Genomic DNA, 22,207 nt, shown 5'->3' on the forward strand with positions numbered 1-22,207 from the left:
TCCAATGCCCTGGGTACTGATAAGCGTAAGGCTTTCATTATGGGTAAGGAAGTAACATATTTTGATAATATCTATTGCTTCTTTATCACACTTATCATGTGCTTTGTTTTATTTTATTACTACAGAATTTGCCGAGTGGCTTTAAAGCTGACGAAGATCTAATGCAAGATGTTGATATACAGCCTTTGTCGCCAAGTACACTAATCGGAACATTGGGAGATACCCTCAACCAAATGCTAAGAGGGCTTCCGGATAGCCGGAGAAAAATAGATCTTCACAAACGAGCTGACTATATGACAGAGGTGCTTTTCCTTTACTGGCTCAAATGTTTTCAAGATTCAATTACGAAGGCTGATCCTTCTCATCCCATCCTGTTACTGATGGATAGTGCTACTCTTGTGTCGAAATATCCTCAGTTGTACCCAAATATCTAGTTGTTGGCGCTTCCCCTCAATTCCACCTCCGTCACGCAGCTGCTTGACGCTGGTGTGATCGCTGTTTTCAAGCGGAAATATCGAGCCCTCATCCTTCGTGAAACATTGGGGCGGAGGATTATGAAGTCGCTATACACTCTCGAAGATAACGAAGATAAGCTTTACAAGATCAATAATACCCAAGGGTGGTGGTTTATTATGAGAGCTTGGTATGAGCTCAAGCAAGAGACTATCCGACATTGTTTCCACCATGTTCCGATATTCGAAGACAGGCAAAAGGAATTGCTGCTGGCAAGCAAGACTGACGATTCTGATATTGTTGGGGCGCTAGCATATTTCCGAAACAATGTTCTATCGCTCTACCAGCTGAGCCAGGAGGAAAACGCCATTATGGATTCAGAGCTTCAGTCCTTACCATCCGACCTGTCTCAGTCCTTGCCATCTGATATGCCTCAGTTCTCAATCGTGTCAAACCCGACAAGTACCCAGCATATGTCCCAAACCGTAGTCGAGTAGATGCGTGAGGAAGAGGTGGCGCCATTACATCGTTTGCTTGATGGGTCTCTAATTCTTTGCTGGTTAATTGAAGAGCAAGAAGCTAGCAACGAGTATTTTCAGGTACATTTCATACAACAGGAAGATTGCTATTTGGGGCTCTACGAAATTGAAGCTGATTATTTAGGTTCCACTGATGAAGATCTTGTATTTGATGAACACAGCAGGTTCCTTCAGGTGGCGGTCAATGACACGGAATCATATGAAGGTGGCGAGGAAGCTCCTGTTATTATCCACGTAAGCTCTAGGACGTACTCTTCATCTAGCGCGGACTCTGAGGACACCAAGGACGAAAGGAAGACCGGTCCAGAAGTGCACGACAAGCTTATGGCTGCGGCTGAAAGCACAAAGAGATCAAGGAATAACTTAAGTTGTTAGCTGACGCTCATCTTGGTAGCGATGTCCTTGAGGTCGATCAAAGATATGTTGTGGAGGTTCGGAAGCGGGAACGAGAGCAGAGAGACGAAACAGAGCGGATTGATGCTCAAATCAAGGCCAGATTTCATGGTACAAAGTTTCGGCCACGCAATTTTGGCGGTTAGATATCTTTTTAATAAACGCAGTATGAGAGTAACAGTAGAGTAGATATTTATTTTAAAATCACATCTCGAGCAACATTGCCTCAATCATTCCGAGTACTGATATGAAGATGAAGCTTGCTTCTCTTTCCGTTTGCCGTCCTCAAAGGGCAAGGGGAACTATCCAAAAATATACACCAACATCATTCTTGCTCATTTAAGAAAAATTATTCTCCAGGATATGGCTGTACTGATGAAAACCACTGACGACGCTGATTGTTTTTACAAATGCACCATATCTGCCAGATGAATGTCTTTTGTTCGCCAGAGTTTATAGGGCTCAGTAAAAAGCTGCGCCAGACAACGAATGAGGCAAGATCTCCTTTGATGGATAGCCTTGCAGCAGAAGCGCGAACCAAGACGGACGAGCTCGCTTACCTGGGTGCAAGAGCATACAGATAGATATGTAGATAGCTATGAACAAGGACATGGGCAAGAGAGCATGGCTAGCGCTTCTGCATTTTTACAAGAGCAGGATTCATTCTCCAATGAAGTAAAGTGGGAGAAGGAGAGGAAGAAGAAGAAGCAGCCCAAAGAAGGCAAACTCAATCTGATATCTCATTAGGTAGGAATCACACGGAGGTTGAAAAGCAGCATGCAGTTACAGGCGGTTTGGAGTAAATAACGAATCAGATTGCCATGTCCTACCCTCAAATTGAATCAACCATTCCAACACACGATATGCTACCACAATCAGCGCCTCTTAACCAGCAGTGGAACGAGTAGTTTGTTGGTGATAGTCTCGCAAGGCGGCCCTCCATATAGGCCGGGAATAAGAATCAAGACGAATATAGAGTGCGTAAAAGATTCAATGCTCAGAAGAGGCAGCACTAGCTAATGAAGAAAGATCTGATTGAGGCAGTTTTAGAAGAGATATCAAAATCAACACGCATAAACTTAAAAGGAAAAGGAAGCTGGACCCTGGCGTCAGTTTCCGAGGCAATCACCATGATTGGGTCCAACAACGCCTTTGTCAGGGCCTACAAGAAAAAAGTTCATATTTAATAATAATAAAACTAAATTTGTTACTATCACGGGATGTAATTTCGGCATAAAGAACCACAGTTTGTTCTTGTTACAATCCTTGTGAAAGAAGAGCCAGCATTCCCAGTGAACATTCTTTCAACCAAACTATTGAGATGGCACACTCTACATGCAGTCACAAGCAAGTCTGTTAAAAATTAAAATCCATCTCGTCCTCGCTCACTAATTTTTAAGAATAATTTTATTTCACATTATATGGGAGTGGATTTTAGTTTTTAAAAAAAAGTGCAGTGTCCTGAGCGCCCCTGGCCATAGTCATAGCCAAAACGTCTTGTGTTGGAAAAAAATATTGTGGAAGGGTAGCAATACGAGTCTTGTGTCGAGAAAAAAAAAAAAAGATAGAGAAGTAGTGGTAGCGGTGGCGTTCTTGCAGCGTCTCCGAACCCCAAAAGATTAAGATAGAGGTATAATAGTTAGTATATCTGTTGATTGGCGGGAAGAGCATTAAGAGAAGCAAATAAGACGCTGAAGTATTTCTTTTGGCCAGAAATGGATTGAAGTAAGTATTAATACGCCTAATCTCTTGGGTAACATCATCATCTACATGCCTTTCGGTGGTCAACCAAGAGAAATGTGGAGGACTGACTGGACAAACAACTATCACGCACTACGCATAGATTGTGAATGTTGAGTGATGGCCCAGACTCCAAAGAGGTATAGACTAGCAGCTTAAGACTCGTCGGGGCTGCACTATCCTTACTACACCCACTCATAAACATGACCAATTATGCCATGGAAATGGGCGCTGTCGCAATACATTTCTGCTAAGAAAATAACCAAAGTAAGTCGAATACGCCTAACCTCTTGGGTAACATCATCATCTACATGCCTTTCGGTGGTCAACCAAGAGAAATGTGGAGGACTGACTGGACAAACAACTATCACGCACTACGCATAGATTGTGAATGTTGAGTGATGGCCCAGACTCCAAAGGGGTATAGACTAGCAGCTTAAGACTCGTCGGGGCTGCACTGTCTTTACTACACCCACCCATAAACACGACCAATTATGTCATGGAATGAGCGCTGTCGTGGCTATTTCATACCAAGCTCAGGGAACACAGAATTACAAACGTACCTTAAAATTGTTCGAATGAAAAGAGTAATGATGAAAAAAAAAAGAAAAGACATGTTATTTGTGGCTTGCGCAGGATTGCGTAATCATTAAAAAAAATTTCCTCTAAAAAAACATCTCTCTCACCACTTCCAATAAGGTTCAATGAACAGCAACAACGAAAAAACCTTGTTGGCGTTCCTGGATACAGTGAGTGCCAGACGAAGATCAAGATCCTGTGACTTTCTTTGAATGGGCAGGCTATCCCTCTCGGAAGAAGGGACATGCGAGTGCTATTTGGAAAACTTCTGTCCGCAGCTTTGATGCCAAGAAAACACTTGCGTTGGAAATCAAATGGGCGGAATCTAAGGAAAGAAGGAACGAATATTGGAAAAATTTGCGTCGGAAGGAAGAAGCTGATAAGAAAATGGTATGCCATACCTCTGTGAAAATGATTAATAATAGCATATTCCAATAGCCTACTGATTCTTATTGCTAGGTTGAATGGTATGAGAGGATTGAGGATATCAATAGTACCGAGAAGGACATTGTAATTGAGCTTCAACATCAAAGGTTCAAGACGTACGTGGATAACAAAGCCTCACCATTTATTGTGAAGAACAAACCCTCTTCAACATACACATCTTCTCATCCTCCTAGTAAACGACTCCGCGAAGACTTTGCAGAAGGCAGCGAGTCATCCTGGGAGCTTTTGTCCCAAGGCGATATCGTTGATATACTGCAGGAGATGAGACCCCATCAATATATGGGCGAATTGTTAGGTGTTAAACAAGAGCATATATTCTCCTGTGAGATGGAAGATTTGGACATAGGAGCGCTCTTCACCCAGTATTTCCGAACATGCTGCCTCGAGTCATTTAAGCGTTCATACCCTGAAGATGCACTGTAGGTCGTTGTCGATGTTTTTGAGCCTGTTGGTCAAAGCAGGGCGACGGCTCAGGGACCTGGGCTTAACCTGCCCGGGCCTGCTCCGCCTGTTTCAAATGTGCTTCTCTAACCTTATCATCTTTGAAATTATTAGTGCGCTATCAGCAACCCTACTGATAAAGAAGGACTTTCGTTCACCTCGACTTCTCAAAGCATTTGGCAGCCAACGATTGACATCACTGAGAGACACACTGCTTAAGACAGTAGTTCCCGTCCTGAATGCTGCTTTATTAGAAAAGCAGCAGGCACTTGTGTCAAAATGGGTTGGATGGGTCGGTCTTGTTTCCGAAAACAGAGATGAGAACTTGGTCAAGCGAATGGATGTCTTAGATCGACTGCATAGTGATTGGAATGAGGCTAAAGACCTTGATCTTACTGCAATTTTCATATACATCATGACAAGTATTCAAGGACTGTTTGCATCACAAGCATTGGACTTTCTAGAGGCCGATGGCATTGCGTCCTTCGTCCGAAATCTGCTCGTGGCATTCCTACATGAAGTGGACTTGGTTCGATTTTCATGGTAAGAAGTAACATTATCTACATTTTAGGGCAATCTTTAGTACTACTTACCAGCAGGACTCGGCGTTGCGTATTTTTAAAATAGCGCGGACAAAGCCTCAATAGCCTCACGTTACAACAAGGCAATCAACCACCTACAGGGTCGATCAAAGCTGCCCGACATGGTAGGAGCCTTGACTTATGAAGGGGTTAAGATTGAAACTTTTTTTGGTGAGGCAAGTAGTGTTGCTGCAAAAGACCCATCCAAATATGGCGGCGATACTGTAAGATTAGGAGTTTTTGGCAAGAATGCCCATGATATGATTGACAACCTTGTGGATCTCGAGGTGCCACTGCTTCTCTTCAACATCAATGGACTTTTGTTGCAAGCATTTGTAATGAAGAAAGCCCAGGGCATATATATGATGACGGAGATCGGAACGGGACGAGTCCCTTGCTCTGTTAACGATCTGATATACCTCTCGCAGGATCTACCGTTTTGGTTGAAGATCAGAGAGATTGCTAGGAGGACATCAGCGTCTATTGTACAAGCAGTGGATGATGGCAAAGTTGACCATCACCGCAGGAAATCTTTTTACCCTGCTCTTACCACTCCATCGGCGAAGAGTGCACTAAAATCTGCGAAATAAAGCAAGTTATCGACTAGTCTGAAGCATTCTGCTATCCCTCTTTTTTTTTTTTTTTTTTTTTTTTTTTGGTAACAGTGGTAACGGTGGTAACGGTGCTGCGATATGAATGGTATGATCATTTCTGCATCACAGCTCGCTGAATACCGCGATTTTAACGACGGAGTCATGCTCTCCAAGATGCAAGATGGCTATTGAGAGGAAAATCCATAGTCTTGATTATTTTGCTCTGGATGGAGGCTATCTGCAATTTCTGCCTGGGATTGTTGAGAATAGTGACCAATTAAAAAAACCAAACTTCTGCTGCCAATCAAAAAGCCGATAGGGATAGCATTGGCTGACCAAGAAAAAAAGTACAACGAAATGGTTGGCAGCTTTCGCTCCAAAATAGAAAGCTGTTTTGGAGAGCTGCAGACTACTTTTACCAAATTTAGCCACATCGTGGTGAAGCGAGTGTCTGAAAAAAGTACTTTTCATTATAGCTCAAGCTATGCTGCTTGCTTCTCAATATTAAACCCATGGTTGCTTTGCGAGATATAACAATAGAGCCGCATCATGGCTTTGGATGCAAGAGGACTTTGACTATTCAAACGGTGGAGATGTAAGAATATCTCAGAAACCCAGCTCTCCAGGTTATGCTGTTAAAATTTATGATGCTCGGAGTATTTGTCGCCTTCAGGAATACTTTTTGAGCCTCGATATCAGCAATCCTCAAAATCTCGATGACGACCATGAGATGGCCAACCCCAATGATACATACAGAAGGCATTTTCAAAATTAAAAAGATTTTAGACCACCGAGGGGACGGTGATGGAATAGAATATCATGTTTAATGGAAGGGTTATAATAAACATGAGGCTACTTGGGAACCGCTTAGCAGCTTTAACCAAACTCGCGCAATTGATGACTATTGGAATTCAAAACGGACATTCTAAATCCTTTATGTAGAACATGTGCTATCTCTAATGATCACATACAAGAAGGTGGACTTCCGAGCCCAGGATCGATTCAGTCGCCCTGATAAATCACATAGAAATTAGCCTTACTTTTCAAAAAGAGACCGCCAACCTAGGAGACGCGTGACATTTATCTAACATGGACGAGGTAGTATGTTTTGATGGTGCAGTGTTTATGGCAAACACGTAGTGTGTCCCAATCCAATGGTGAGAGCAATGTCAATCGGCCCATATTATGGGTTGACTTGATGCATCAGCACCACACACGAAAAATCATGCCCAACGAAAATATGCAATATATTTATTTACTGAATACTCAAAAAGATCATCAGAGCACCTTGCATCCTTAATTGGCCTTTCTCCAATTGTTCCTTAAAACCTCGAATCAAATTTGATTTATCAGACATGGTTTGCTTTTGGATTTTGGGCGATTGCTCGGCTTCGGAAGTCTGTCTTTAGGGAGAATGTAGAATCGCTTAAACCTTTTTTTATAATGGTGATTTTGAATTGAATTGCATTGGCCAATAGGCGTTGACAAAAATATATAAAGTCCACTTTTTTGAGACTGGAATGACTGGAGGGGGTGTATGATAACAATAGTAGTAACTATGAGAACAATGAAATATCTTGTTGGGATTTCATTTTTATTTGACAAATTATTGTACATGGCGAAGTTATAGTCAAAGTAAAAGAGAGTCCCTTAAGCCATAATAGCTTCAATCTCGGCAATCTCTTTGGGAACGGTAGTCAAATTGTCAATGCCGGTTTCAGTTATGACAACGCAATCTTCGATGCGAACACCGCCCACCTTGGCGAACCGGTCAACAACATCCCAGTTCATATACTTGGAAATTGAAGCATTGTTCTTGGCAGTGTTCAAAATGAACTCAACAAAGTAGACGCCAGGCTCGACTGTGACGACAAAGCTGGGCTCGAGTGCACGGCGCATACGCAGGTACTGAAGGCCAGGGGCCTGGATGCGATCCACACCCTTAGGATAACCTCCAACGTCGTGAACATCCAATCCAATCATATGGCCGAGACCGTGAGGGAAGAAGACGCCGTCAATGTGTTGTTCAAGCATCTCCTCAACTGAAAATTCAGTCTTTAAGACACCGGCCTTCTGAAGGCCCTCCACGGCGATCCTGCTAGCAAGTCTGTGCATATCCTCCCACTGAACTCCTGGCTTGAGGGCAGCAAGGACAGCCTTTTGCATCTGAAGAACAATTTCGTAAATGGTTTTGGCATCGCCAGTATACTTGCCATTCAAGGGGAAGGTACGAGTGATATCGGAAGCATAATAGCCTAGCTCAGCACCAGCGTCGACCAGGCATAACTGATTATGGTTACCATTGAATGAGGCAGAGTTGCGTCCGTAGTGGAGCGTGGCAGCATTAGCTCCGACACCAACAATGGGTTCATAAGCCTGTGCGCGGGCACCGAAGCGAGCAGTCTCGTACCTGAACAGAGCATCAAGCTCAACCTCGGATTGGGCATTCTTAGCGGCCTTCATGAGAGCAATATGGGCGTTTGAAGAGATGTGGTTGATTTTGCGCATAGCCTCGATCTCGAAGGATGATTTGTACATGCGAGCCGTGACAATGGCATCTTTAAGGACTTCATCATTGATTGTCAAGTTGACACCTTCAGGAGCATCTTCTTTGCGAAGGACATAAAGAGTTGATGCACCAGATTCATTGATGGCTGCTAACAACTCTGTAGACCAGCGAATGCTATCTGCATCATACTTTGCGTGAAGTTCGGCTATAGTAGGGGGCATACCCATCCATACAATGTGATCATCAGGAAGCTTATAGGGCAAAAGCGTCATTTTCTGTGTCTTGATATCATAGACGACATGTCCATCATGCTCAGCAAGGCCAGTGAGGTAATAAAAATTGGACTCTTGTCTGAAAATGAGTTCCTATAAATAAAGATAATGAAGCGAACGGGTCAGATAGAAGTTAGTATTCCACTAATTCCCCTAAAAAGCAAAATCGCTGAAGGAAGTCCTTGCGGGACGAATGTTTATTTATTTTTTTTTTTTTTTATTTTATTTTTTTTTGTTTAAACGCACCACATCGGTGTCATGTCTCTCCTTGAGAACATCACCCTTGAGATAGACGAGGCCCTCGGTAAGGCCGAGGTTTTTGGCAACCTTTGACCAATGGTGTCTGGCAGGGTATTTTGTGATGGACATGCTTGGGTATCTACTGCAAGTAAATACAGTAAACAGGTTATTATCCACAATAGAATGCGAATGTGCACTTGTTGACCAAGTATTATTTATAACATGTATATACCTTTTAGAATTGAACGAAGAAAAGTGAGGTGAAATGAGGGAAATGAAAAGAAAGAAGAATCATTCCATCCCCACCCGTGGGAGACTACATTTTTATAGTACAAAAAAAAACTTTCCGTCCCACCTGCATACCCCACGATCAACAAAAAAAAAAAAAAAAAAAAAAATCCGATCCAAATCTAGCCAAAATCATGTTCATTTCACTAAAAAGGCAGATCTTTTAATCTGGTGACTGGGCCATGATCTTTATTGTAATTGAATCAGTTTTCCTTCGCTCTCGCTCCAAATCAGTTTTGTTCCTGGTAATGTTTCTTAATTTTTTTTTTCTTTATAGAAAAAGGATCTCTCAATACATCTGACAACTTGGAACCATAGTATGAAGTGTCTGTATCCAATTTACTCTAAATAAATGATGATATGTAGATATGCAGGGAGTCGGTACCCGGTTTTTGTTGGATCGTGTCTACAAGACTCTTATCCTTTCAGAGATCGATCAAAGTATCTTCCAGTTCGTCTACTTTTAGAGGTTATGCGCATAGCTTGTGTACAGCTTGCGAAGACAACATCAAAGCAAGTAAAATTGGATTCAGTGTCTCACAGATGTCTAGTGATCCAAATTAATATTTTGTTTTCTGTTCTATTATACCAACTCAGCTCTACATAATGCACAAAGTCGTCAGAGACAATTTCGTGATAGCGTTCGGGTTCTTTGCTTGGACGGTACACTGGTGTCTAAGACAACTAAAAAGAACAGCTACGCAATGCGGAGATGCTATGAAAACATGGAGCCTGGTAGATTGTTTTGTAATATTTATTTATATATTTGTACTACATATATTTATACATAAAAATATTTGTATATTTTAAACTATTTGATATACACATGGCAAATCTTCTACAACTTGGAATATATTATTATATATAATATAACATATACATATTCTACATGTATATGAATGGGTGACAAACCTGTTGAAAAATTCTCCCTCCATGTTTAGACACAAGACGGTGTAAATGTATACATGTACCATAGTCGCAGTTTTAGTTTAATATTTCAAATCGAGGAATAAAATGTTCAGCCTAAAAAGTTTCCGGCTCCCCGAAACATAAAAAACTCAGGCGGAGGATCTTCAAGTGAACATGTATACATTCAAATAAAAAGAATAAATAAATAAATAAATAAATAAATAAATAAATAAATAAATAAAACAAAAGCCATTGCTTTGCTACTCAGTGTTTGAGTGATATTCGGTAATATTTATTTCTTCTACAGAGTACATCAATGAATAGTTGAATGGAAATGGAGGTACAATATATACAACGTATGCGCATTACAAATACGTGAGATGAATAATTAATAAATAATTTACAATTTTCTTTTTTAAAAATACAAAGTGCAATATTGGCTTAAAGCGACTTCTTGATCTTCTTGAGTCCAAGACGTTGTGCAAGTGTCTTGCGTTGATGCTGTACAGGTTGATATTCACTATCGCTTAGGCTGATGGTCGTAACTGGATCTGCCATCGACATCTTCTCACCAGCCTGCCGCTGATTGATTTGACGTTTGATAATGCGCCGAACAAGCTTTCTGCTATTGCTATTGTTGTTGCTGCTGCAACCGTGGCTTTGATTATTGTCTGCGGAGTGTGGATGGAACAGCGCAGCAAGCCGCGCGGATGTTGATCGAGAAGGCCTGTTTGATTCCCGATCACTGCTGTCACTCGAAACACTGCGAATGCTGGACTGACAAGAGCTAGAGCGCGAAGATGAAGGGGACTCGAATATGATCGTTGGTGGCCCTACGTATGATCGAGCCATATGTGGATATTGTGCTCTCTCTTCTCGTTGCATTTGCTTCAACAGAACAGTCGCCTCTACCTGTCTGTCAAGGCTTGAGAAATTGAATACAGTCGAAAGGCCTGTAGGTGATTCGGAGAGCGGTACAAAGGCGTCAAAGCAGTTGATCCCAACAGTCGAGATTGGAGTGACGCCTTGTTGAGCAGCTGTACCGAGCACCATCACCTGTTCATCGAAGGTGACTTTTTTGCTGCCGTTAGAGCTGGATCTTGAAGGCGACCCGAAGCCGGGATTTTGATGAAACTGCTGTTGCACAGTTGATGCTGATGGTATTGGTTGTGATTTTGGTTGCTGTCTTTTTGGGACTAGATTAGGATAAAGACGTTCGTCCAAGACATCCAGATTGATGGTCATGGTCAGAAAGACTGCACCGAGCAGGAAGCTGTCCCAATGCATGATCATAGGTCCCAGTGTTTGGATCCAGACCAAGCCTTGCACTAAGGCTATCCAAGCAAGAGACTGTACAGCAGTCCAAATAGCTGAAAGAAGATACATGCTGACAGTCTTTGAAGCTGCACTAGAACTCTGAAGAAGCGCAACTATCAAAGGGTGATCCTCAACAGTAAAGCAGGTTCCCCCGAGTTGAAACGAGCGAGAAGATTGTGAATATGATTCTGGCGAGAATTGGGTTGGCGATTGAACTATTTTAGTGGAACATGGTGATGATGATGTAAGCGATTTAGGGTCATAAAAGACTTGTGTTGAATGTTGGATTGACATAGTGCATAGATATTATTGAAGGCGATTACTACGCCGAGGTGTGATTAAAGAAAGAAAAAGAGAAAAGAAGATAAAGAAGAAGAAAAAAAAAAAAGGCTCGGCTTTATATGTGTGGTGGCAAAATGTGAGAATGTGATTTGACTGAGTCAATGGGCTGAAGGTCGAATTTGATTTTTGTGTGACGAATAGGCAATGCCAAGGAAAGCAGAAATAGAAGGTATCGATCGAATGTATATGAAAGGCTGAGCAGACAAAGAGAGAGCGTGGTGGAGTTGCAAAGTCGAAGAAAGAAGAAAAGGTGGACAATAAAGAATGCATTAAGGAGAGGAGAGAATGGAGAAAGAAAGAAAGAGAGGAATGGGTATTTATTTGATCATATCAAAATCATGATTTATTGTCCCTTTCAGAGATCGAAAGAACAATTTGTCATTCACTCACACTCGTCCGACGCAATTGCGATTTTGTCAGCAATCATACATAATTGGAAATAAATATCTTCACAATTGCAGTCATGTCATTCTTGCTCTGACTGCTGACTGCTGAGACTTTTTAAAAATGCGATGAACCTTAATTTAAAGACTAATGTATCTATGATGCAAACTTATCAAAATGGCTTTTGCTTGTGCATCATGTTGTTCTCTAATGCATGTAGCATTGATACATGTATTGTCCCAACAAAGATTCTAATCACTTTACTTGACCCTCCCATGTGCGTTTTATTAAGTGCCAAGTTCCGTGCGTCCGGTTGCTCATGACATCAGGAACACATATTTACTCATATGTCTTTCTTGGCTTTCCCCTCCCAACCCTTTATTTTTAATCTCTGATTATTCCACTTTTTTTTTTTTTGTTTTGTCTTTATTACCATTATTCATGTATTTAAGCGTTGAACCCCCCACATCCCCATAGTTTCCTCTACTCTGCCAAGTAACTTGCCATCACTCATGATGACTCTCGATAATACCACCCACCTTGAGAATATGCTTCCCAATTGTGTCACAAGCAAGATCTGCTGTCTCTTAAAGATCAGAGGATCATACGCAAACTGCTCCTTCATGTCATTTGTACCCTTGTATAAACAATCAACACCTAGTCGACAATTGTTTTCTGTCACTTGCCGTGACAACTTCGGCTAGCGTCTCAATAGGCGGTAAACCAGAGTTCCCAGCAAGGGCAAGTGGAATAGCCTCTAATGCCTCTGCAAATGCATGCATGGCATACTGGTATATGCTCGATACCTCATCTGCTGCCTTAGACACAGCCAGTGAACGAGTAATCTCTGCAGCATCTCGTGTCCAGTCAACCAAGAATAGTAAAGAAATTAATGCTTTCACTTCAATAATGGTTACTCGAACTTTATCGATGTGGACGACATTCTGATTTCAGTCGTTTCGATTGGTAAATACCTCGGTTTTCTTTACAAAATAATACAATATTAATAATATTAATAATAATAGAGATTCTCCCTTGATTTCAATGTTATCGAGACTTCTATTGGAAAAGCCTTACTCTTAAATTTTGATTTTTTTCTGTAGCTATACGACAGAGCTGCGAATAATATTTTTACTTTAGCTAAAGTTACCTTGTCGTACATAGCTAATCAAGAATGGAATGCAGCAAGAGTATAGAAATGGTCTACATTTATTATCTCAGGGGCCTCAATCGCGGTAAAAAAAAAGGCACGGATATGACGCATCTCCAGAACATAAAGTAAATTAAACATCTGTTACATCCAGTCTACTAATTGTGCTATATTGTCTGTATTGTACGATAGTTATAATGAAAAAGCATGTTTCGCGAGTTAAAAAAGAAACCGACTTCGAAACATTATCACTGCACAGAAAATATATTAATACGTACTCTGCATTCTTATGGACTCGGTAGTAGTAATCAACATAGTCTGACAAATTAAGCATCTTCAAAAACTGCTCGTCATGTGTGATGACAATCAGTTGGAAGTTAGTTTGTTGTCGATGTCTATCAATGATCCTAAAAGAATATCAAGTATGTATGTATAAAATAATCAGTATTTGTTCTGGAAATAAAACTACTACATCCATAGGCAGAGCCCACAAACTTGAGGAACAGGGATGAACCTACATTCGAAGGCTTTGCGCCAGCTGGACAACGTTGGCTTCATCCAAGTTGGTTGTGGGTTCGTCAAGTGCCAGAATGCCGCAGTTTAGCGAGAATGACTCCGCAAGTGCTAACCGGATGATAATGGATGCGAGCACTTTCTGACCAGCACTACAGCGACCACGCATGTCAAGGGCCCGACCTCTTTGAATCATTACCACCCTGTAATTGTACGACTGGTTGGCTCTAAGTCCCTCTTGATCAGATCGAATTTCTATCGTATCAATGTCTAAAAAAAATAGGTAGGATATTTGATAGTGTTAGACCTCGCCCATGGCGTACCCCAACCATTCATTTACGACGTGTCGATATGATCATCAACTGACCCGTGCCACGATATGTGTTGGTCCATAACTCTTTGATAGTTTTGTTAATTTCCTCCATTTTCATGGAGTGATATTCAACAATCGCGCTCTGGAGAGCCTTGGCATACTTCTCCAGATCCTGCAAAGCTAGTTCTGTTGTCTAGATGTGAAATGCATTATGTAATATATAAATCACAATATATATTGTCAAATAGGCTTCGACTTTGCAGCTTCATCAGTGGCAAAAAATCTGAACTATAGCAAACAAACCATACCTTGTAGCTAATCAGGCTGTCGTGATACTTTTGGACCACATCTCTATATTCCCCGCTGAGTTCCGCTTCGTATGATTTTTTCTGATCCTGCAGTTGTCGTAGCTCACCTATCAAGCCAGCTCTCTCAGATGTGAGATCTGACTGCCTTTGGCTTAATCGATGCAACTGTCGGGAATACGTTGCTTGCGCCTCACGATCCTTTTTTCGATCAACTTCTGCAATCTTCTCCTCAAGCTCTTTCACTTTAGCTCTGTATCGCCTGTAACGCAGATTGTCATCAACGCTGCGCTGGATATTCTTGACATCTGCTAACTGCCCTTGCAACTCCTGCATTTGTTTTTCTACCGCGTGGAGCTGATCATTTTGCTGTTGGATTTCCTCAAGGTAATTGTCTGTGGCAGCTTCCAGTTTAGAAAGCTGAGTCATAGTAGCTTTTGTATCTACACTATAAATGCACAGGTCGTGGGTTAAGGGTGCTGTACATCACTTAGCCTGGGCCAGGGCTCTATCGTCCATAATTTGGGATCAACTTACCGCTCGATGTCCTTATTATACATTTGAACTCTTCCTAGCTCCTTTTGCAGCTCCGAGACAGTTTGTTGTATACTCACTTCTTTATCATGGCCTTCTTCTGTTATTTGCCGCAACAGGTCGTTTAGCCTGTTAAGTTCTGGTTGTACAACTTGGTTTTCAGTGTCATGCTGCTCAAGTTCTGTCTTCAAAGCCTGAATAGCTGTCTCGGTTTCCTTGATCTGCCTGTTGATTTGCTCGAAGCGTTCGCGGTGATTCAAAAGTTGGCCATGTTTCTCGTGCAAGGACTGGATGATCTTCTCTTTCTTCTGTATTTGGACTGCCAATTGAGAAATCTTCTGCTGTAGATCGTTTAAGTCATGGCGCGCACTCTGAACCTTCTGCTTGATAAGGCTATGCTCCGCTTGAAGTTCTTCAGAAGAATGCGTCGATCCTGCAATTAAGAGTTCTGTTTCAAGGCCTCCAATAAGTGATGCGTCCTTTTCATTTTCTTTACATAGCTCCGTTACCTCTTTCGCAATAGAGATGAGCCGACGCGCCCCTTCCAATTCAACACCCGCTGTTGCTGCGTTTATATTGGCCTGCATAGCACACGTGGATGCTCGTTAGTATCTTTGCGCTTAATCAACTCCTTCTTTCTCTCGCGTCTTTTTGTCTACATGGCCTTACCGCTTCCAATATCTTTTCAGCAGCTGCTTTCTTCTCTTCAAGCTCGCCAAGCTGTGCATTAAGGGCTGGTATATCGGCTGTTCTCAAACGTTCTGCAGTATCCCACACTGATTTTAAAGAGCGTAGCGTAGCTAAACTTGCTTCCGTAGCAACCAACTCCTGCTCATCATCGTTTTCTGCTTTTTCCATCAATCTACGGAGCTGAAGCGAAAAAAAGAAGATAAAATTAGAATGACACGGACACTGATCAACGTTTATTTCTTAGCATGAAGCTCTTTTCTCTCATTCCACAGATAAAGCTTACCTTGGCCGTGAACTGTGTTTCCAATGCCTGATCGAATCCACGGGAGCAAAGAGGACATGCATGTTTTTTCTCTGCCATTATCACAAAACGTCCATACATGGTGCTCATCGTTTTTATATCTTGCACATGTCTGGGAGGCATTAAAGCAAATAGAGCAAAATCAATATTACCATTATTATTATTTTAACCCCCCCCCCGAAATCTCAAGATTTACTTACTCACGCAATTCGACAACTGCCTCTTCCTTAGATGACAGAAGTTCCGGAAGGGATTCAGAGCCGCATTTTTCGGCAATCTGGGTTTCACAGTCTATATGACAAACCCATTTTGGCCCGAAGAATGGAGTCAAAACGAAAAATCGTATAGTGTATTCAAAAATAAAAATAAAAAAAAGGCTGCTGCAAAGGTTACCTTGAAGCGTTTTTGTGTCTTTTTGCAGTTGTGATCTGATGTTCTCAATCCGAATATCATACGCAGAACTCTCACGCCTACACTTTTCCAAGGCATCCCTGGCTGCTTGAGAGGCTGAATCCTTCTCTTTTAAAATGGGTGTTAGAATTGTCTCAAGACTTTCAGGTGCAGGGGTTTGCTTTAAGACCTTCAAAAGTTCACTTGAATTCTCTTTCAATCTGTTTACGCTCGAAGAAATTAGAAAGTAAATTTAAATTTAACGTCTTTAGCACTTAGCTTCTATCGCAGTAAAGGCAAAGCGTCGCTTACATGGATTGTATTTGCTCAACACGCTGGTTATACTTGGTTTTGAGTAATGTCAGTCTTGCCTGGGCGCCTGCATTCTTTATCTGCACGGCACTCATGTCACTGATCCTTGATAAATCATTCTCGAATGCCTCAACGTCTGCCATTTTAGATCTTTTTTGAGACTCCAGTGACTGCAGTCCGGGCTCAGTAGATACCAATATTGTCAGCTCAGCCTCCTAATGTTTGAAGCGGCCCGTAAAAGCGGTTTTTAGGGACGATCGCCCATAGATCGTATTTTGAACAATGAAACATACTTATGGAGCTATTGGGGTAAACGACAAGTCACAAGTCGCGAAGAGTATAGCGTAAAAAGACGTACCTGCTCCGATATCAGCTTCTTGTTAGCTTCGATATCAACTTCAGTAGAGCTGTATTTCGACAGCTCCATGTTCTGCATTTGTAACTTGCTTTGTGCTGTTGATAATGCTGCCTGAGTCTTTGACCGTAACGAAGATGACATGTCAATCCTAGCCTTCTTGTCTGCGATTTGCGACCGTATCTCTTGTTCCTTAGCTCTATTCTCGCTTTTGATCCGCTCCATAGCTGCTATCTTTTGTTGTATATCAAAGTCTAATTTGGTGACAAACCTTGATATGTCGGAACTCAAAAAGGGCATGGATTCAAACCCCTTGTACAAGTAAAGATCAGCCAACTCTTTGACCAAGCAGTCTCTTTCCGCTTGTTTCTTTTTGTTTGAGTCCAGTTGAGCTTTAAGCTGCCCAATAATTTGCTGATTGTTATTCACTGATGTCTGCAGGTTTGCAATGTGACTTGAAGCCTGCTGCCTTGCTCTTTCGTGCTTTGCCTTTTCTTGATCAGCAGTCTTGAGATTAAGATCGTATTTATACAGCATTTCCTGCAACTCAGAATCAGATTCTGTATAGAGAGTAAAAGTTCCCTCTAATTCCTGAATATTTGCCAAAACTGCCCGACGCTCGTGAGATAGAGTGCTTAGAGTCGCTTCGACCGACTGAAGCTCCTTTGTTTTTTCCATAAGTCGACTGACATCGTCTGCGCATTTGTCAATTTCAAGTTCAAGCTGTTCAATCCTCTGCTGTGCTTTCTCAGTATTTTCAATATTCTTCGAGAGCGCTTCTCGAATCTACCATGTACGATATCTATTTCAAGTTAGTTACTTAACAGAACCATATTTCAAAAGGCGTTCATCAAGCTTATATATTTCTTAAGCATATGCTTCTTGCCTTTTCGGCTTTTTCCTTATTTCTGCGAATGAACTCAAGACTAGTATGCATAACCTTAAGATCCTGCGCCTTTTCCTTCCTGATGCCTTTAATTGAGTCCAATACATTGGTGTACCTTAATGTAGACATAAAAGACAGCAGACGTAACACGCGTTAACGCTATTTGCACGTGTAGACTATTCCTCTTTATATATATGTGTGTATATTATAAAGAAGAAGAGAGTGAGGACCACTTACTTTGTTGAAGCAAAGATGTCGTCAAATTTCTTTTTTAGTACACTCGGTTCAGAGAGAGGCCAGTTAGACTCTTCTTGATGGCAGAAAATCACATTATCCAGGATAGCGCGCGAGACTCCCAGATGGTTTGGAACATCAGCATCTAACTCTGCGCATTTAGCGCTAATTGTGACAAGCTCTCCTGTCTGCGGATCTACTGCAGCTAACACATTTTCGAGTGTCTTTTGCGTATAGGCAGTCTTCTTTACAGTGACAGACAAAGAGCGAACAATGCTCATGGTCTGGTTGTTGACGTTCTTGAAACGAAGACGAACCTGTGCCTTAATACTTGGGCTATCAGACATCTGTGGTAAAATAAAAATAAAAATAAAAGTCCAAGAAACAAGAGCCTTAAGCACCTCGGATCCCTACTGCCCACAAATCTCTGTTTATTCATAAAAAGAGAAAGGAGTGCTATGCGGCCTCATACCTTTGGATCATTAACAAAGGCACCTCCTTTACTACCTGGAGGCATGTCTCCAGTGGTAGCATACTTCAAGCATTCAATAACTGTGGTTTTCCCGGAGCCATTGTGCCCTGTGATTAGGGTCAGAGGCGAAAAGAACGTGATGGTTGCCGCCTCTCCTGAATCCGATTCAAAAGAACGTATTCCACGTATCAACAACTATAAATCGCAGATATGACGGTTAAAATAAGATAACTTTTTTTTAAAAAAATGCCTAGATATAAACAAAGCTACTTCTTAAAGACTTTATATAGGATAGCTAGATTTCGCAAGGTCCAGTCTGCGCACCTTTTCTATCGAAGACATATTTCGTGGTGTTTCGTGTTTACTTCATGTAATTCATTTGCAAAATGAAATGGAGAAAAAAAAAAAGAGGCTAATGGTGGCAAATGGCAGCACGTGACAATCTTTGGCGATTTTATTATTTCAGTGAAATCACAATTGGCGCAACCTCCTCCATTGGAAGGTCTGTTCCTGTGTCCTTTGCAATGGTTGTATTAGCGGCCTCATCCTCATCTTTTGCCTGACTAGAGTCTGCGTGGTTATTGACATTGATGTCACTTGCAGGGGGGTCCACATCTATTGATGAATCAAGCTCTGCCAATTCGATATCATTCCTTGTTGTTCGGTCTTTAACGTCTGCTGTTATGTCTACATCTTCTGCATCTGCTGTCGCGGGCTTTTCCGTAGTGAGGCCGTCTGGCTTCTCTACTGTTGCAGTGTCTGAAAGCTCCTGTGTGCCAGATGACTCGGTTTTGGATAATGTTGTCGTAGACTGATCCACTTTTAATTCGGGCTTCTTAGGTACTTTGCCATTATTCTGCCTGATTTCTTCCTCCCATTCCTCGTCTGCTCGAATATCCTCAATCAATTTAGAAAGGGTATAACCTGGGCTAGCGACGCCTTGATAGAGATCTAAGTACTTTTCGGTGCCTAGCCGCAGTGCCTTCCAAAGCCTTGTTTGTTCCAAATCTTTCAATTCCTGCTCTGAAGGTGGGGGCCGCCCTTGCATCTTTCGAGTAGCGAGATCGCGCTTTGCAATCATTGGTACAGAGGGCAAATATCCATCAATTGTCTGAGGTGTCCAGTTGCTTCCGAGACCTGAGTCATCATCTTCTACGTCTTTCCAAAGCTGGCTCAAGTTAGCGCATCCCAACTTTTGTTTGAACGGTTTCAATCTTTCTGACAACTTGCGCCGCTTGGCTTGGGTTTCTTCAATGTCATCCGCTGCCAATGGTGGCCGTTCGAATTCCTGACAATTCTCAACTTTCCATTGCACCTTGAACGTCATTACCAATACTTATTAGCGATCAGAAACGAATTAAGCAGAAGTCAACGTAACAAGAAGTACAAAGACTCTAGAAATACATACCCAGCTTGAATCGCGGTCAAGAACGACATCAACCGTCTTTAGGAAATTTCTATCACCAGTCTCCAACCCGATCGATTTTAATTGCTTGAATATCCGAGGCTTGATCGCTGCTGCCCATTCTCGATCATCATCCTCCAAGAACCAATGCGGCATAAGAGATTTGTTCAATGACCCTTGCAGAAGAGATTTATTGACAGATCCGTGTTTGTTCACTTGAAGCTTAGAATAGGCTTCCGCAGCGGCAGTGCTATGGCTTTCGAGGTATTGTATGATAATGAGGAATTGGACAAGAATATGTTTTCGAAAGTAAGGATCGGAAATCTATTGTAGAATACACCAAACTTTAGTAAGTGGAGAAATGTTTAAAAATGAGCTCTTTTAGATCTGGAGTGGGAATAAATACCTCTAGTTTCAGCAGTTTTGAGCTTGTCAAGAATTTAGGAAAGTATGTTGTTGATTTTTCGGTATTTTCTACAGTAGAGAAGTGTTTCCTCTTTGTTGAAACAGAGTCACCCGGTGTAGATGATCCATCCTTGTAAGATAAAGATTTTGAATCAGCCGAACCAGAAGCATCTACTCTTTGCCCGTGAGCCTTTTGCTCAGCTTCCTCAACGGCTGCAAACTTGTCTAAAGTATGTTCGATACCCGTTCTGAACTTAGTCATGTTCTCTGGAGAGTTGCCCAGAGTTGTGGGATTACAGAAGAATGCCTGCAGACCCCAAAACTGTCTATAAAATGCCGAGTCGTCATATACTGCATCTTCATCGCCTTTTCTTGTCGTATTTGGATCTATATTTCAAATTGAGGAAACCCCTCTTCCTGCATGTTAAAAGTTTCATTCAAAAAAAAAAAAAAAAAAAAAAAAGCCATCCAGTCATTTTAATCACTGTCCTTGTGGTTGAATGAACACACCTTCATCGACATCCATAATTTCTGTGTTTGGGACGCCTGCTTCCCCAGTCTTAGATGACTTTCCATGGGATTGAGTAAAATCTGACGCCGCTTGTCCATCATCACCCTCGAGTAAAGTGATATTGTCGAGGTTGAACTCGCCTCTCAGGTTGACACCTGACCGTTCTTTGAGTGGCAACACACCTGTGAGAAGCATCAATATCCGTCCACAGAGCACTGCATTTTTGTCTTTAGAGAGTCGCCGAAGTAAATCATTACATAGTCGAAGCAATGTCAACCCCTTTCCTTTCCCAACTACCAAGTTCTAAAATACAATAAGAACTGGTGGTTAGCAAGCGACCAATGTTTCTTTTTCTTTTTTTCTTATTTATAAAAATATATATACATCAAGAAAGGTCACTCATACCATAGTTAGACGGTCTACACGAGATTCCAAATAGTTGTATATTTGCTCACTTGCTTCTATCGTCTGATATTCAAATATTTCTTCGAGGCAATTGAGTGGTGTAACATCATCCACGAGGCTGCGCTCGGAGCAACGCAACAAAAGGTCGAGGCACTGAAAGATGGCGTCTAAGAGTTTTGGCATGCTCACCGCAAGTTCATTCTAGGAATACATGATTGTAGATACGTTTATAATTATTAGTTGTATAAACGCACCAATTCCCTTTTTCACTCTGGCCCTTGTGACCGATCCTTGAGAAAGTATATATACCTGGATCTGAAGGAACTTAAGTTTAAATGCTGTTTCAAGTAACGGAGCCCTGCCGCCAGCAATATCAATGGACTTATATTTTTCAATGACAGGCACGATATATTCTGAGATAGGATCATCAAGCGCACAAGGTCGTTTGCTGTAGTCATCTGTGCCATTATTAACCTTATCAAGCGGTCCAAGTGTGGTTGGCAAGCCACGTGTGCGATCTAGTACTGTAGTGATGGACTGCTCCATCTCCTTTAGTGGCGCAAACCACGGATTATGTAGTAGAGTGGCCATGATTTAGCTTGAGAAAAATGAGAGGGGAAGAAAGATTGACGCAAAGCCTATTGTAATATGTCGATATATTTCTTTCAATGTAAATGATATCCTCTTCTGTAATTGTGGGTTGTGTGAATGGTAAATGAGTAATTCTTACTGATCTTAAGTCATGGTGTTAATGCTCAGCCACATCCAGTTTGGTTGTGCCACACAAATTAAATGACATTTTCTCACAGAGCGAGGAGAGTAATATTTATTTTCTACAAGTTCTGGTCATGAAATTAATAGTATAACTGCTTATTTATTCGTAATCCTCTGAAGCTTTGCAGCCAATCCTTTCGTCCTAATGACTCTCTATCAATAGTGCACACAACAAGATATACCTTATTTACGTTAGGAGCAAGCTGAGCATAAATGATCAAGAGT

The 22,207-nt window shown here is 41.6% G+C and overlaps 6 protein-coding genes across 6 annotated transcripts; 2 read left to right on the plus strand and 4 right to left on the minus strand.

Moving 5' to 3' along the window:
• Positions 1–534: 534 nt before the first annotated feature.
• On the plus strand, positions 535–1,014 carry BCR41DRAFT_365692 (hypothetical protein). Its single transcript, XM_022026181.1, has one exon. It carries the CDS (start codon positions 555–557, stop codon positions 948–950), a length of 396 nt encoding a protein of 131 aa, XP_021875154.1. The 5' UTR covers positions 535–554; the 3' UTR covers positions 951–1,014.
• A 1,851-nt stretch (positions 1,015–2,865) lies between these two features.
• Positions 2,866–5,757, plus strand: BCR41DRAFT_390954 (hypothetical protein; the record flags this gene model as incomplete). Its single annotated transcript, XM_022028309.1, has 4 exons — positions 2,866–3,392; positions 4,164–4,570; positions 4,707–5,135; positions 5,220–5,757. Coding segments are annotated over exons 1-4 (1,428 nt in total), but the record flags the coding sequence as incomplete, so codon positions are not given.
• A 1,570-nt stretch (positions 5,758–7,327) lies between these two features.
• On the minus strand, positions 7,328–9,073 carry BCR41DRAFT_343623 (peptidase M24, structural domain-containing protein). The gene is made up of 3 exons (XM_022022338.1): positions 9,020–9,073; positions 8,794–8,926; positions 7,328–8,640 (listed from the first exon to the last, which is right to left on the minus strand). Exons 2-3 carry the CDS (start codon positions 8,914–8,916, stop codon positions 7,417–7,419), a joined length of 1,347 nt encoding a protein of 448 aa, XP_021875156.1. The 5' UTR covers positions 8,917–8,926; positions 9,020–9,073; the 3' UTR covers positions 7,328–7,416.
• Positions 9,074–10,237: 1,164 nt separating this feature from the next.
• BCR41DRAFT_365699 (hypothetical protein) lies at positions 10,238–11,689 on the minus strand. Its single transcript, XM_022026182.1, has one exon. It carries the CDS (start codon positions 11,593–11,595, stop codon positions 10,426–10,428), a length of 1,170 nt encoding a protein of 389 aa, XP_021875157.1. The 5' UTR covers positions 11,596–11,689; the 3' UTR covers positions 10,238–10,425.
• A 771-nt stretch (positions 11,690–12,460) lies between these two features.
• BCR41DRAFT_390956 (P-loop containing nucleoside triphosphate hydrolase protein) lies at positions 12,461–18,853 on the minus strand. The gene is made up of 18 exons (XM_022028310.1): positions 18,807–18,853; positions 18,483–18,677; positions 18,014–18,357; positions 17,777–17,891; positions 16,894–17,676; positions 16,536–16,750; positions 16,227–16,444; positions 16,034–16,124; positions 15,816–15,945; positions 15,512–15,712; positions 14,846–15,423; positions 14,312–14,756; positions 14,058–14,196; positions 13,696–13,960; positions 13,456–13,584; positions 13,178–13,191; positions 13,002–13,010; positions 12,461–12,883 (listed from the first exon to the last, which is right to left on the minus strand). Exons 1-18 carry the CDS (start codon positions 18,822–18,824, stop codon positions 12,678–12,680), a joined length of 4,095 nt encoding a protein of 1,364 aa, XP_021875158.1. The 5' UTR covers positions 18,825–18,853; the 3' UTR covers positions 12,461–12,677.
• A 41-nt stretch (positions 18,854–18,894) lies between these two features.
• Positions 18,895–21,947, minus strand: BCR41DRAFT_390957 (THO complex subunit 1 transcription elongation factor-domain-containing protein). The gene is made up of 6 exons (XM_022028311.1): positions 21,518–21,947; positions 21,209–21,409; positions 20,803–21,106; positions 20,294–20,679; positions 19,891–20,211; positions 18,895–19,797 (listed from the first exon to the last, which is right to left on the minus strand). The coding sequence occupies exons 1-6, from the start codon at positions 21,797–21,799 to the stop codon at positions 18,940–18,942; spliced, it is 2,352 nt and encodes a 783-aa protein (XP_021875159.1). The 5' UTR covers positions 21,800–21,947; the 3' UTR covers positions 18,895–18,939.
• Between the last annotated feature and the right edge of the window lie 260 nt (positions 21,948–22,207).

Source organism: Lobosporangium transversale, assembly GCF_002105155.1.
Source record: "Lobosporangium transversale strain NRRL 3116 chromosome Unknown BCR41scaffold_96, whole genome shotgun sequence".
In the NCBI taxonomy this organism is placed as follows: Eukaryota; Fungi; Mortierellomycota; class Mortierellomycetes; order Mortierellales; family Mortierellaceae; genus Lobosporangium; species Lobosporangium transversale.